This window comes from Passer montanus, unplaced genomic scaffold, assembly GCF_014805655.1.
Source record: "Passer montanus isolate IOZ18808 unplaced genomic scaffold, ASM1480565v1 scaffold9, whole genome shotgun sequence".
NCBI lineage: Eukaryota > Metazoa > Chordata > Aves > Passeriformes > Passeridae > Passer > Passer montanus.
This window is the reverse complement of record NW_024374367.1, coordinates 11,734,340-11,750,826: the sequence shown is the minus strand read 5'-3', so window position 1 is coordinate 11,750,826 and position 16,487 is coordinate 11,734,340. Positions and strand designations below refer to the sequence as shown.

At 46.9% G+C, this 16,487-nt stretch overlaps 1 protein-coding gene across 3 annotated transcripts in view; it reads right to left on the bottom strand.

The window, feature by feature from the left end:
• LOC120495657 (monocarboxylate transporter 2-like) overlaps positions 1-15,464 on the bottom strand; it is a 38,291-nt gene extending 22,827 nt beyond the window's left edge. The window contains exons 1-3 of one of the 3 annotated variants that reach the window (XM_039695398.1): positions 15,376-15,464; positions 12,379-12,633; positions 11,891-12,148 (exon numbers count right to left, since the gene is read on the bottom strand). In XM_039695398.1, coding sequence (XP_039551332.1) covers positions 11,891-12,107 — 217 coding nt within the window. In that variant the 5' untranslated portion in view covers positions 12,108-12,148; positions 12,379-12,633; positions 15,376-15,464. Of the gene's footprint in view, positions 1-1,546; positions 1,793-2,809; positions 3,058-11,890; positions 12,149-12,378; positions 12,634-15,283 lie in introns of those variants that run through there. The other 2 variants (XM_039695399.1, XM_039695396.1) reach the window with 2 other exon arrangements.
• Positions 15,465-16,487: the final 1,023 nt, after the last annotated feature.

The window sequence follows — 16,487 nt, the reverse complement described above, 5'->3', positions numbered from 1 at the left end:
CCCACCACGCCCTGTCTGAAGCCACTGAGCCACCCAGCCCCTCAGCCAGGGGCACAGGGAGGATCCCAAGCACCAGCAGAGCAGGGGAGGGGAGGCTGTAACTGGAATAACTCTGAGCAGCTGCAAGGAGGAGATTGTACCAAGGTACAGACACCTGCAATTCAGCTGTACCATCCCTCACAGCACCGTGCAACAGCATCAGGGAGAGTGAAGTTAAAGCTCCTGCAAAAAAATCACATGCTCACTTAATCAGGATAAAAGTCCACTGCAACATCCCAGGTACAGAGCTCACAGCACTGCCTGGAGAGACAGAGAAGAAGGTGGGCTGGAAAACGAGCAGCTGAAAGGAGGCAGAAGGGATCAGAGCAGCATTTCACCTGCTCCAGCACCTCGCTGGCATGAGCTGAACCCCAGGGGCTCAAGCTCCCCATTGAAATCCCTCTGAGCAACTTGAGGTGCTGCCAGGTGCAGGGTTAATCTGCAGGGCATGCTCCTCACTTGCTCATGGTCAGGCACAAAGCATCTCTTCCATACCAGGGGAGGGGACAACATTTTTTATTGGAACACAAAGCAGAGCTGCCAACAACTCACAGGGGCATCCAGAGAGCCCCCAGCCCACAGGTAAATACTTTGGGACTTTTATTGCAATGTAATGGGACAGGCAATGGGACAACAGCACTGGCATAGGCAGGGGATTTCTCTTTCTAAACCACTGCTTGGCTTCTGCCCTCCAAGTGCTCCATTTGTGGGTTCTTGTACAAGAACTCAGCCTTTGCAGAGCTCATCTCTGTAGGACCAAGTCTGGGTTACAACAGAGTGGATTACAATACGTTCTGACTCAAGCCTTGCTTTCACCTTACAAACTTATATAAAGCAACTTTATTTTCATTAGCAACTGTGCTCTTCAAAAAGCACTACAGTGCATTATGAAGAAGAAGAAAAAAAAAAAGAAGCCTTTGTAAAAACAAAGATTATTCTCAGAATTTCTTTAATAGACAGGATAAATATTGATGAAGCTTTCTGCAATTGCAGAGTGTGGTTCCTGTCCACCTCCAGCTGAAGATTTAATCAAGGGCAGCCCATGTATTTTATTCAGTCATGAAAGTGATATTGAAATCATAAAAAAGAGCAGAGTTACATGCACTGCTTTACAACTGATAAGAATGACTGGCGATTTCATCGCTGTCATTATCAGCTGCCACAATAAACAAGCAGCTACTTCATTTATTATTCTGCTCCACACTCAGCTCTGGCTGAAACCCAGACCTAGTTATTTCACACCAGCCTCTTCTCAGGGCTTTTTCCCCAATGCCCATAGAAAGTTTTCATAGGTAATCTTCTGATTTCTGTGTGGGAGCCCCTCAGGCTCCACATATGACTTGTCTGCCTAAACAAACACTTGGAAACATGGTCAGAAAGTAAATCTGTGCATGGTGCCCACACAGATGGACACTTGGTTGCTCTGCTGTGGCCCAGAGTGGAGATTCCTGGCTGACAGCTGCTCCTACAGCACCCCGTGCCCAGGGGCTGGTGCAGGACCACTCACCTGCGCCGTAGGTCGTGGCCAGCATGATGGAGGAGACCCAGGCGATCTCGCTATAGGACGTGCCAAAGAAATCCTGGATTTCTTTGAAGAAGATGGCCAAGCCTTTGGGGAAGGCGTAGGCGAAGCCGATGGAGACGAAGGCGCCGAAAACAACCACCCAGCCCCAGCCGCCATCCGGCGGGCCGGGAGCGCGCCCGGCCGCAGCGGGCTCGGCCGGCATGGCCCGGGGCCGCGCTCCCGGGAGCCCTGCAACACAAAGGGTGCGGGTCTGCCGTCAGTCCCGGGGTGCTGCTCCTTCGGGGCCTCTGTCCCGGCATGCTTGCTGCTCCTCCAGAGCCCAGTCCTGAGACCCTGAACCCCCAATTCTGGGATGCTGCTCCTGCAGACCCCAGTCCTGGGATTCTGCTCCCCTGGACCCCCAGTCCTGAGATTCTGCTCCTCCAGGCCCCCAGTTCCGGGATGCTGCTGCACTGGAACCCCAGTCCCCAGATGCTGCTCCTTCAAACCCCAATCCTGAGATTCTGCTCCCCTGGACCCCCAGTCCTGAGATTCTGCTCCTCCAGGCCCCCAGTTCCGGGATGCTGCTGCACTGGAACCCCAGTCCCCAGATGCTGCTCCTTCAAACCCCAATCCTGAAATTCTGCTCCCCTGGACCCCCAGTCCTGGGATGCTGCTCCTCCAGACCCCAATCCTGATATTCTCCTCCTCTGGACCCCCACTCCTGAGACCCTGGACCCCCAGTCCTGGGATGCTGCTCCCTTGGACCCCTTGTCCCAGGATGATGCTCCTCTGGACCCTGCTTCTGAGATTCTGTTCCCCTGGGCCCCCAGTCCCAGGATACTGCTCCCCCCAAACCCCAATCCTGAGATTCTGTTCCCCTGGACCCCCAGTCCCGGGATTCTGCTCCCACAGAACCCCAGTCCCAGGATGCTGCTCCTCCAGAGCCCAATTCTGAGATTCTGCTCCCCTGGACCCCCAGTCCTGAGACCCTGGACCCCCCAGTCCTGGGATGCTGCTCCCTTGGACCCCTTCTCTCAGGATACTGCTCCTCCAGAGCCCAGTCCTGAGATTCTGCTCCCCTGGACCCGCAGTCCTGAGACCCTGGACGCCCCAGTCCTGATCCTGAGATTCTGTTCCCCTGGACCCCCAGTCCCGGTATTCTGCTCCCTTGGACCCCTAATCTCAGGATTCTACTTCTCCAGACCTCAGTCTCGGGGTGCTGCACCCTCGACCCCCAGTCCCCACCCTGCAGTGCCCACACACCTCGGCTCGGGTGAGTCCCGTGCGCCGGCAGCAGAGCGGGACGGGGCAGGAATGCCACGTGTACCGGGGGAAACCCAGAAACAGCGGCTCCAGCCGCTGCTCCGCCCCTCCCCGCTGCCTGCCGAGCCCCGGGACACGCGTGGGACCCCGGTGGGACCCTGCTGGGACCCTGGTGGGACACGGGAGCCGCGGCCGGACCCACCTGCGGAGCCGCTCTGCCCGGGCCGGGCGGGGACACCAACCCCGGCACTCGCATCCCTGGCTCCAGCCCCTGTCCCCTCCCGTTTCCTCGCCCCCAGCCGAGGCAGCAGCACCAAACACCCCGCGGGTGTTAATTAAACCACCCTCAGCTACTTAAATGCAAATTGTTCTTTTTTACTTCCCCTGTCCTCTTTTCCGCACTAAGTCCCAGCTATTTTCTCCTCTGTATCAAGTTCTCTGCTGCTCTTCTGCCCCTGGACCCATCACCATTATAAAAATAAAAAAGAGATAGATTTTCTACACGGGTAGATGCTGATAGGACAAGAGGGAACAAATTTAAACTGCAAGAGGGGAGATTTAGATTGAATTGGGAGAAAATTATTCACTGTGAGTGTGACGGGGCATTGGCACAGGTTGCCCAGAGAAGCTGTGGCTGCCCCATCCCTGGAAATGTTCAAGCACAGATCAGACAGGGCTTGGAGCAACCTGGGATAGGGGAAGGTAGCAGGGGGTTAGAACAGGATGGGCTCCGAGGTCCCTTCCAACCCAATTCAGAATTCTATGGTTCTGTGATCATTGCAGACTTCTGCCCCGTTCACGCTCACCAATTTGCTGTGTATTCTAGTTTTCACATGGAGCTCTGGTTGGGAAAACATTGAGCAGTGTTTGCTCTGGCTGGGAAGGTGCAGTTTCACCACAGACCTTTTATCTTTCTCAACCTTTCCTCCCCTGGCTTAGCTAACAGCCATGTATGTGTCCCATTTTTCTGCTTGCACCATGAAGTAGGTGAGAGGGGGAAAAAAAATCAGAGTCTTGTTCTGCAGTTTACCTGGCACAGTCAGTCTGGAGCTTTAGCATCTCCTCACAACACAGCTGTAAGATGTTTTATTACTGCCATTTCTTTCTTCCTGTAAAGCTGAGTAAATTCAAAATGACCAGAAACCTTTACTCTCAGCTGTGGGGTCACAGCGTGGTGACTTGGAGGGTTTTATTTTGGTACAGCCCTGACCCACTTTATGGGCTGTGAGGATACCAGCATTCAGTTGCTTCAGCACCTGCTTTCTGTGTTCTGTTAAAAATCAAAAACAAAACCAAAACAGAATAAACACACCTGAGGTTGAGCTTGGCAAATCCTTAGCAGCAGCATGGAAGGTGGGAGGACAGATGGAAAGCCCAGGAGCAGAGGGATGGAGAAACAGGTACAGCTTCAGCTATGGAAGCTGCAACAACTCTCAGCTGGAAAAGGAGAATTTCCTCCTCCAGAAACACTAAATTGTGAGTCATGCTAAAAAAGGCCCCTGCAGCCAACCCCAGCAGGACACCTCTGGGTAAGCTTTCACACAAACTCATGGCAAACTCTAAACTGGAGCAGGAAACCAGTTGCAGCAGGCAGTATTGGGGGCAAACAAATGACTTCTAAAGATGTCTAAATGTGGTGTTTGCACTGCTGCTGCTGCTCTGAAGAGAAGCTCAGAAGCAAAAACAGAAGAGCCCCAGGGCAGAGGGTGGGACTGGCACTGGAAATCCTGGGCTCACTAGGTCAGAAAGGACTTCCTGGCAATTTGGGAGCCTTGGGCTCCTCTCAGAGCAGCTGCCTGTGCCAGTGCTCCCCCTCCACAGCCTCTCCCCTGGGACCAGGCTCTGCTTTCTCATCCACTGACAGCAGACACTTCCTGGAGGGCAGGTTTTTTAATTTGCTGGCAAGCAGCAACAAAATTGATTAAAATTGCAAAACACCTTTTCAAATGACTCATTTGCCTATCACAGTATTCCATGTAAATAAGTGCCTGCTATTGTAATTCCCAGTGCTCTGCTCCAGAGCTGCTCAAAGAAGAGGAACAGGCAGGGAAAAGGAGCCAGGAGCAAAGCAGAACCTGAAACTCTTCCTCTCCCCCATCTTCCAATCCTTACAAAGCTTTCTGTGACAATTCCCAGGTCACAATTTTATAAACAAATGAACTATCAACCTTTACTTATTGCAGCCCAAGGTTTGATGGACAATATTTAAAATTTTAGAGCCACAGAATAGCTTGGGAGGACAGGGAACATCCCCCTGGGTGGAATGCTCCCTGGACACCTTCCAGCAGACCAGGTTGTTCCAAGCCCCATCCAACCTGGCCTTGAACATTTCCAGAGATGGGGCAGCCACAGTTTCCCTGGGCAACCTGTGCCCGGGCCTCACTTCACTTCACCCATTGAGTGGAGCACTTAAGTTCCCCCCAAAAAAGTGACTAGTGAGGACAACTTGAGTGTTTTTTCTTGTCTTGGAAAAAGAAAAAATAAAAAAATAAAAACAACAAAAAACAGGGTCGAGGAAAACCTCTGGGCTCCCTCAAGAATCAAAACCATTTCTATTTATTTTCAGTGAACCACTTTGGTACTTGGAAATAATTTTATTCAATGCCTTTTATGCAAAGCAGTTATAGCAGCCAAAGGTAGAAGCTACAACTCTGTAACTCCAACTGAGTTTTCCCTTCATTGAGTCTTTGGAAGTCAATTAAAGACTTTAGAAATTGCTTCCACATTATATAAAAAAATCCATACCTTCCTCTGCTGCTTGAAAACAGCATCTGGTAAATGCCAGAAGAGGTACCTCTGCACTTCTTTAAAGGGCCTTTAATGGCACACCCCATTTCTTAAACCTGCTCTAATGTCATGTTCCATTTGCTCATAAAATGCTGCAGCAGTGAAATCCAATCCATAGCCAGTTAAAATGGAGCTCCTGAATTAATGGATGAGAATATAGGCAGCAATTTTCTGCAAAACCAAAGGGCTGGACCCATGTGATACCATCACTGGAAGATGAGAATTCCCTTCTCCAGAGATACTCAATTGGGTGCCTTTCTAAAGAACATCCCCTGCAGCTGCCTTGTGTGACCTGTCCTAGGAGAGAGACATCCCAGTCCTCAAAAAATAGGCCCATTTGTTCATGTTCCTAATAAATTTCTTAACTTTTTCCAAGGGATCAATCCATACAGATAGAGAGTAATACTTGAGAGTGGATTTTAACTCACCAGAATTCTTGGTTCTGAACTCCAACCAGATGCCACCACAAAATGCCATTTTGGGAACAAAGCACCATTTCCCTTCCCAGTAGCACAGAATTACCCTTGCACCTCGTGCTCTCCCCACCTGGGCATGACCAGGCTGATAAAACACATTCCACAAGACTCCAGCACTCAGGGATTTACCACTAATATTTTCATGCCTGGGTTTTTAATTAAAGGGAACCTGACTCAGGCTGGTGGCTCCTGGGGCACTGAGCAGCAGGAGGGGTGCAGGCAGCACCCAACCAGCACGTTCCAAGAGGCATGTGTTGGTCAAACATGGTCAGTCTACATCCCCTGACTTCTCCTTGGCTATTTGGGAGGGGAGGAATCTTTAATTTCCATGCAGCCTCTTTGCTGCTGTGTGAGATGTTCTGCTCCAGGCAGAGCCACCAGCCCTCACCCCCTGCACCTGGGGATGGGGTGACACTGCACAGAGCCAAGTGACATCAGTGCTGGCACCAAAACCACCCGGGGCACTGGCAGAGCCTCCTGGCTTTGTTTTTCACTGAGTAACATGTTTTACAAGGGGGTCAAGGAGAGGTGGAAATAGAAAGTTATGAAATATCAAACTTGCTTTTTGCTAAACCCCGATATTAATAGCATGAAGTGCAGACAGCAGAGGGATTCATGACATGCAATAAGTCTCTCCAGAGCCAGGAAACCTCTCAGACAGCCCCAGCCCTGTGTCTGTGCCATCAAACCAGCCAGGTGCATGAAGCATCACTGCAGGATGTGCTGATTTCCTGGAGAAAACAGAATAAACCAAGCAATAACATCACTTCTTCTGTTTTTCCCTTGTTGCAGGAGTTTAATCAGCAGCTCAAACTAAAACATGCTTGTTGGTAAAAAGATGGTGACAATTAATCTAGACCTAATAACTGGAATGCTTTCACTGGGGAATTAAAACAAATTATTCCTTTGCTGTTGCATCTTTGTCTCATTTACATTTTAATCCCAGAAGGATCTTCCTCTGTTATATTTGGAAAATGACTGCATAGAAAGGGAAAAACAACATGGCTGAAGTACTCAGAGATGCATCAAGAATTTAGCTACTAACTTTTATGGCAGAAGTCTGGTGATGCCAAGTCCTAAATGGCTGAAAACGAGGAGAAATACTGTGGTTTTTTTCCAAACACTGCTGAATGCAGAGCCTGAAGACGAATTTAGCTACTAACTTTTATGGCAGAAGTCTGGTGATGCCAAGTCCTAAATGGCTGAAAACGAGGAGAAATACTGTGTTATTTTCCAAACACTGCTGAATACAGAGCCTGAAGATATTTAAGATTGTGCACACAAAGACAGGCAAACAAACAGGGCAGGAGGTTGTGTTGAAGGTGTAATTACACATTAGCCAGAGCAGAGCAGCTCACTCTTTGTACTGAAAATAAAGGGGACTCCACTGGTGGCACTCTGTGCAGAGGGACACCTCTGCCTTCTCCTCCCTGTGCCTCCCCATTTCCAGACTCAAACCTTGTCCTTGTGAGGATTTACCGCAGGATAAGGAGTCCAAACATTTTTACTCAAGGTAAATACTTAATTAATAAAGACTCCTTAGTGTGCCAAAGTAAAACCAGTGTGGTATCCCACCTCATCCCTGCCCACTTAGCCTGCCTGTGATTTCTGCTGCAAGTACTTTCCTTACTCCCTTCAGTGAAAAGCAGCCAGGTTAGCACAGATCTGCAGCTTAGACAGCCAAAACTAATCTGGTGAATTGTGTCACATCCAACCCCTCCACCAGCACCACGTCCAAGGCGTGGCCCTTGGCAGCTGTGGCACATCTGGCTGCAGAAAACCACTGCTGTCTCCAGCCCATTTCCAAATGAACTCCCAAGTAGCTCTCAGCAGGGCAGAAAAAGGATCAGCTGCCTCAAGGCTGCCTGAATAACTCTTCACCAAGTTGGAGATCTTTAGATCTCCTTAAAGCCTGATGATGTTTGAGAGAGGAGAGACCTTGCAGGATCACCATGCAGAGTGATCCCCACTCCAGAGCAGCACAAACCTGGAACTGCACAATGCTGACTGAGCCTGAACTGAGGGTCAGTGACCTGGGGACAGGGGGATGTCACAGCAGTTTCCAAGTAGTCTCTGGAACACCATTGTTTGCAGATCATAGTACTGCTAGTCATTACAGAAAGCAGTTATTTTCCAAAAATATTAACCCCACCTCACCCAAGTTTTAAGATGGAGGGATATTCAATTATAAGCACAGAAAATTATCATAATGAGGCAGCTGGGGTTTTGGTGTGGCTTTTGCTTCCCCACCAAATAAAACTGTGATTGTAACTCCACAAGGGTGTCTCCTCCTGACATGAGTTTCCCCAAGAAATCTCCCTCTAGGACTGCAGTGTTCTGGGAGCAGGTGCTGCTCATGTTTGTAGGACACCTTTGATCTGCTCCAAGGAAGGGATGGTCTGAGCAGTCTCAGCACACCAGCGAGCTCTGGGCAGTGTAAGAGAGCAGGTGGGAAGCAGGACAACAGGATCAAGCCTACAGCTCCTTGGAACACAACCAGCTCCTCCTGGTGGGGTGGAGGAAAGCCAGGAAGCTCCTCATTACCCTTCAAATTCAGTAAAACGCTGGGATATGGAAACAAGAGACAGAAACAAACCTGGGAGGAGCTGAGTGCGGACATCACGGGGTGCAGAGAGCTGTAACACCCCTGTGCCCTTAACACAGGGTGGTGCAACTCACAGCATTGCTGGGGGTGAGCTCAGCAGGCTCCTGGCCCTGAATTCTCTGTGCTGCTTTGCCCTTCTGGCTGACCATTGTCAGCAGATTGAGCACGGTGCTTTAGCATTAACTTTCAAGGTCTTACACAGGGAATTCTTAAGGGACTTGCTGAACTTCTGACCTTGTACATCCCTGTTACCCCACAAGGACAAAAAACAGGAGATTTTTTTGGTCCAAGTGCAGTATTTACTCAAGCCTGCTGTAATCCCAGGCTTACAGACTGACCTTCCCCTAAGTTCCACATAAATGACTTTTGGTAAAACATGCTTCAAAGACCCACCTGTTACCTGGGTAAGGTCCACAGGGCACTCCATTACTTCCTATTCCTGAAGACCTTTGGGAAAGCCCCCTTTCCCAAAATCCTTGAGGCTGAAATTTGCCAAACTTCTAGTGCTACAGTTCAGCAGGTCAAACTCAGCAGCTGAAAGATGAAATCCTGGCTCCACTAAAGGTGATGGCAAGATGCCTGATAACCTCAGTGCAGCCCAGGCTTTACCCAAAAAATTATGTTCAATATTTGTTGAAGCTTTTATTTTCTATTTACTCTAGTGCAGGCTGTCCTAAACAACTGTTTTATATACAGATAGCTGCAGCTTTTCTAAATACTGTCAAATAAAAGCTGGGGTTTGAAGGGATCCCCTGCATTCCTCCAACCACTCTGGACAGGATTTGTTGGTGCTTTCCTCCTTCCTCAAACACAGCAGCTTCACTGGATGCTACAGAATTGCTGTAGACTTATGCTGCTATAGCTGAAAGGAAGATCAAACTGAGTATTCAATTACTTATGCACTCAAAGGTATTTATTCCCTGAGATGAAAGTCCTAAATCTGTTATTATTGCCATTCCCTCTTCTATGGCTATTAGCATGCTGCTGCTTTCAGATCTATGGAGATGTCAACACCAGTTACTGGCAGCAAAACTGAAAGATGAGAACATGACAGGGAAATGTTTAGAATTATGAATCATGCTCAAAAACAGATGAGACACTTGATCTCCCTTAATTCTAGAGGAGTACACAGGGATTTTTCCTCAGATTTATGTTTTTCCATTATCTATTTCAGATGCTGCAGGGATTTAAAAGCTGAGTGAGGTGAAGAGCAGCAGGTCCTGTCTGGGGGACAAAATCCCAGAGAGGAAAGGTGTTCTTGGAGCAATGAACACAGGGGTTTGTGAAAGGGACAGGACCCCCTTACCAGCACTGAGCTCTTGGCCCAAAGTCTGGGTAAATATAAATGCAATGCTGAAAAGTTGACTTTCTTCACAGCATCTTGTGTTTTCCTGCTTGTGCTGCACCCTCCTGTTGTTACAAGTGGCATCTGGGAAAGTCAGGCACCTGCACCCACAGCTGTAGTTTGTAATAACAGCTCTGCAGCAAGATGGTGTCAGGAAAATGTATTTAAAGATGGGAAGATCAGTGATGAAAGCCACAAGTCTGATACTGGAATGGCTTCTTCCCCCATCAATACCACAGCCAGCAGTTCCCTTGCTGTCCTCTCCTCTATTTCCAGCCGAATGTCAAGGACCCTCACTCAGGGAATGTGGAGAATAAAAAGCCATAAATCCCAGCCACTCTGAGACATGTGCAGTGTCTGGTGCTCAGTTTCAGACATCCAGCTTCCAGAGGGCCCTGAGCAGCCACCCTGAGGCAATGACCCCTCTAAATGAATCTCTCTTCAGTCACTCTGACTCTGTCAGCCCTTCCCAGCTCCTGACACAAAACCACCAGAGCCAAACAGCAGCCAGAGGATACACAGCCATTGTTTCAGAGGAAATCAGTGTTCAGCAGAGCTGCTGATTTATTCCCCCTGGAAGTGAACCCTTCTGTCCATCTGCAGCAGAGAGCACAGGGAGAGAGCCCAGGGAATCTGCCTCACTGACAGTCTGATCCACTCCAGCCACGCCTGAAAAGGCTCTTTCATGCCTCACACCCCTCTGGTCACACACATGTCCTTTCACCTCAATCCATCCCACACCAGCTCCTTTTTTATTGCCACGTAAAACCAGTTCCTAGAGTCCTATGGGCCTTGTATACACAGAGTGTACTCCTGATCTTTGCAATGAGTGACCCAGGAAGGCTCCAAACCACCCTGTCCTGAAGGTGAGAGGGTACCAAGAAGATCCTTCCATCTACAAGTGGGTTTTTTTTGTAATAATCTGCCCCAAAGAATGTAATAGACTTTTTTTTTTTTTTTTGGAGAATACAAGTTTGCATAGGTATGATGTTACTCACACTTAGGTGGCTATTCTTATGTTCTTAAGTGTTAATCATTTTACCTTTCACCCTTGCAAAACCAGCTAAGAACCAGCAGGATCTGCTGAGAGCCCAGGAATAACTGCCTCAGCTGCCTAAACCAGATGATCTCTGCTAACCATTAACAGCAAGGTTAACCAGCTGCTCAGACCAAAGTGGCAGACTGATAACCTGGAAACATCCCTCAGGGAACATCCATTTGATGGTTTCATTATGAGGACAGTAGACACCTTCCCACAACAGCAATTTTTGCAGCCAAGGTAGAGGTGAAGATTTCATTTGAAGAAACCAGTGAATGTGGGGGTTTTTTTTAGAAAGATTCTACAGAGAAAAGTCTAAATCTAAGTCTAAAAATCTTACTTATTTGAAGCAAGATTTTAGCAACAGATTTAGGGGAAAAACATATTTCAATGCTGTCTCAAGATATACGTGCACATATTCAAAATCTGTACATCAGCAAAATTTGGGGTTTTAGTTTCAGTGGCTTCTCTGCTTTCATGAGTACAAGTCACACATTTTGGCTCAAAAGGAAAGACAAGAATAGGAACAGAACAAAAGACTAAGTATACTGAAATAACTGCCCAGACTGAAATAATTCCAAGCTTCTACTCACCCACACATAGCAAGATTTCTGATGATGAAATAATTGATGGCTTCATATATGTTGGCCATAAAAACTCACCAGTTCTGGTTTTCTCAGTTGTGCCAATATGTATCATCAGAATACAGAAATCCAGACTTAAGAGTTAACATTTTCCAGGAATTTTCTTAAAGAAATGCATCCTCCCCTTTTGGTGTAGAACTCAGATCTTCTCTTTCCAAAGGAAGATCCAGCCTTGCTTCACTTACCTCCTCCGTAGGTGGTAGCACACATGATGGATGTTGTCCAGGCAATCTGGCTGTAGGAGATGCTGAAAACAGCCTGGATCTCCTTAAAGTAGATTGTGAAAGCTTTAGGGAAGGTATATGCAAACCCAATGGAGATGGAGGCTCCAAACACCACGGCCCAGCCCCATCCTCCATCAGGGGGGACATAGCCCAGGTCTGAAAGGACTGGAGGAGACATGGCCAGAGCAGATTCCAGAGCAAACCCTGCTTCCCAGCGTCCTGCAGAGCAGAGGAGATGTGTGCTGTACAGAATGCTCATAACATGTGGTCAGGCATCATTTTAAAGCAAATTAAATTGATTTAGAACTACAGAGAATCACCCACTTCTGAAGTCTTAATCATTTTGCTGCCTTTTAACAGTTCTATTGTTCAGTTCTAACACAACCAAGACCACCCTTCCCTCTCCAATAACCCTGTCCAGCTCTTCCACCTGCATTTTAGGTACATACCCTCAAAATACTCCTATGGCTTCCATGTGCAGGGGCAGACCTCCGTTCCAGATGAAGTCAGTGCCTTCACTTTCTGCTCTGTGCCACACCCAGCCCGTGGCTCTGTGTCCCACCTTGGGAGATGGCTTCTGGAGGTTCTCCTGTCACAGTCCCTCTGGAGAGAGCCCAGTGCTGTGGCTGTGCCTTTTTCAGGGTGAATCCTCCATTGTGTACTTCTCAGACGTGGGTGGGAGTACTTATGATTTCAGGGGATTCCTGCCCAAAAGAAGAATCCCCATGATGTAAGCGGCAGCTGAGCAGCCCCACATGGGCCCAGCTCCCCTGTTCTGCAGGGGGACAGGGCTCTTCTGGCTGTTGATTCCCTCAAACCAACAACCAAACTGAGAAACTGCTTGCAAAGGGGCTGAAGTTCCTTCCTACTTATGGGCAGCAATTCCACTTGTGCCTGCCAGGTTAGCAGATTATGCTCAGGAACAGCACAGATCAAGGAGGGCATTCACTCATTTGCATTCTTCCCATTTTCCCTGGTCATTAAAATAAAATGAGGATTAAAAGGAAAATAAATAAAACAGAGATGTCTTTTCTGTGAATCTTTTGGATACATCAGGGTTGAGTTTTGGAATCCCTTTGCAAAATAGCAGACCTCCATTGAAAACTTTCAGTCCTGCTCTGAAAAGTAATCACTGACTTTTGTTCTTGTCATAGCCTCTCTTCACTGTCTTTTTTTTGCTACAGACCAAGACCATTCATCTCCATTTATTTTTAATTGAAAGAAATTTATGAAAGCCCATGTCCAGTGCTCTAGAGGCCCTCAAAGGGTGAGAGTTTACTGGGAGAGGATCACCACACCTGCTCCATCCTCATCCTCATCCCTGGGCATCCTCTCCCAGCCTCTGTGGGTGAGGAGCAATGGCCAGACCCAGGGAGGGTCTGACCCATGAGAGGATTCACTGCCATTTACACACAACCACAGAATGGTTTGGGTTGGAAGGGACCTTAAAGATCATCCAGCTCCAACCCCTTTCCAAGGATTTCACTGGAACATGAGAGGAACTTGAGTGTGACTGGAAAAATTATTAGCCCAAAATGCTAATATTTAATAAATCCACTCTAATTTCTATCTGGATAACATGTAGGATGGCAAGTTGTTGGGTTTTCTGAGATTTCCTCGCTATATCAAGAGATTACCAACTAAGTATTTTACAAAGAAATTATAAATAATAAGGAAAATGCCCCATCACACTATAAGGGATGCTCTGTTTTAATTTCAGGATCAGCAAGATTGTACTTGCAAAGTTTCTCTTGCTCTGATATTAGGTAGTGAAGTGGTCTGACAGATATTCATGAAACTTTTTTTTTTCCCCTTACAGGTACCCACAGTATGTGGAACACTCTGATGCAGAGTCTGTTATACCCCATCATCTAAGCCTTTCCATAAAGGGAAATAATTTTCTTTTAGAATTACATTAACTCGACTTCATTACTGTAGGGTGAGATTTTAAAAGGAAAACCCAAGTTAAAAAGTAATAGTGGTGATGTTGGAATGCCTGTCTGTTAATGTTTAAGAGATCTTATTACTCATCAAATTGCATTTCATTGCACTGCTTCTTTCATTTATGGTTATTCTACCCAGTTTAGGCCATTCAAATATTATGGAGACTACCAAGCTCCTAAAAACATTGACATATACTAGTGGTTCTGAAATTAGGCAAAATAAAACTGATTAAGGGGTGATTAGAGTGAGAACATATTTCCTTATTTAACATCATGTTTGGTGTTCCCAATCTACCAAAATTTAGGACATGCAAAATTCTCAGGTCTCTCAAATTCAAATTTTTTTGGTAGTCCTTTAAAAATGTTGAGCCTGAACTTTATACATGGGATTAAAAAGAAAGGCTATTTTGTATTGCCACCAATTCTAAAATTATGACTAATTGTACATCACATTTAGAAGTTTTACATGATGAATATATTTGTGCATTTAATTAGATTTTTTGTTTAATGAGGGATATATTGAGAAGATAGTAGCATAAAACCAGACCATGGTATCACAATCATGCCCAGATTTTCTATATCAAGGTAAATTAATACAGTAATCCAAAGAGAGGAACCAAAGTTAAAAGAAAATATAGTGTACAGTCAAAAATAAAAATCACACCAGCTGCCTCTTACTTCCCCAAGTCTAAAACAAGGCTTTCAGAGGAGAATCCAACTTTGGGATTATAAAATTTGGGGTTGTTTTTAGAGGGTTGCTGAGCAACCAGCAGGCAGTCTCAGTCTCCCCTCATTCCTCCTGTGGCATCCCCTGAGGTTTGTGGGACATCAGCACCAAGGAGGGCCCAGGACCATTCTCCCATGGGCATTTCTCCTTCTGTTAACACCCTCTTAACCACAACTTTATAATTCTAAAGCAAGAGTTGTCTTTGTCTGGCACAAATTTTTTGTCAGCTCTCTCACTTTAACCCATTTCCTTTTTGCAAAGTTGAAAATTCTGGATATCCCATTTCTCCACTTACCACTCCCTGCAGGCTTCCTGCTTAATTCCTTTTAGTTTATTTAGACTTATTCTTTAGACAGGTATTCTGGATCTTTTCTCCACTATTATTCAATCCTCTTCAGGAATCTCTCTGAGGCTACAAACAACAACTTGGAAATAAAGGAATTCCAGGTCTCTTCCACAACCAAGGCTCTCACATCTCGATCCAGTTGACATTTACCATCCTGTTTCCTTGGTTTATTGAACTGCTATCTTTTGAAACCAACAAATACAATCACAACCTTCATTCTGTAACCCAGATCAACTGGGGACCTTCCTTGGACTCTACAATTATTTTTCCACACCACTTGTTTCACTTGGTTAGGGCTGGGTTTTCTTGCTAGGTGACAGCACCATGAAAAATCAAACCTGGGTCTGATGAAGCTTCACCTGCTGGTCCAAGGGCTCCATGGGGCCAAGGTTCCCTCCACCCAAGCACAGCACCACCCACAAACACTCACTGGGCACTGGGCTGCTCCCTGTCCAGCAAGGCAGCGCCGCTCGGACCCCGGCCCTGGCAACGCCGGCTGCTGGCTCCCCTGGGAGTGACCTGCTGCCTTTTAAACCACCAGCCCACCTCATCCCCCACCCCAGGGGAGATCAAAGGTTCTGCTCTCACTTGGAACACCCTCTGCCACCTGTTAGACCCAAAGGCTGCTGTGTCTCACATTAACTCCACTCGAACTGGGGTGGTCCTCCACAGCAAACTCTCCATTTGCTGTGCTTGGAATGCTGGCATGTCTCAGCTGCCTGTGGATGTTGATAAATTATTTGTCAGATATCGTTTGTCCTTGTACATATTAACTTATTCTTTCTTTACAATGTGTTTTTGCAGGCTCTGGTCCAGGGAAATTTGCATGGAGGTCTTTGCCCATCCTGGTGTTTTACCCCTCTGCCTGAAGTTCTGCATGACTTCTGGGTCACCCAAAATCCTGCATCTGATTGATTTTGATCATGCAATAAATGAAGGTGTCGACAAGCCACAGCAACACTTATCAAGGGGTAAATATCACCCTGCAGTGCAGGGAAAAAGCTTCAGAAAATTCCTGATTTTTTTACCAGTAGCCAACAGCTGACTTGGACAATTAAATGAGCAATGTCTACAAAGCTAATCCATGCTTTGGAAAGGTTAATTTAACCCAGTTTCAGTAAGAATGTTTCCACCAGACTTATGTTGCAAATCCCCATTTGGGGGATTTGAAACATTCCCCTGTTGTGTTTATAATCCCAATGTTGCAAAACACCACTGAAGCACAAAAGAAAAATAGGAAAAAATCTGATTGTAGGTGGGCCAGGGAAATGCTTTCATCCAATCTGAGTAGAAAATTAATCAGAAAGGTAAATGGAGGTAGGAAAATTATACACCCCAGTTAGCTTTCCCAGTCAGCGTCTCCTGTAGCCCATATTTCCTGCCTTGTAGCCACATGCAGTCATCCACTCTTCCACAGCAGATATCTCTTCCTTGCAAGGATGCAATTAGTGCCCAAACCCACACAGAAGTTCCCAGTTTGCTTTAGCACAAAAGGCTGCAAATGGTGCTCTCCTAGGCAGCTCAGACGTTCTTCTCACAACA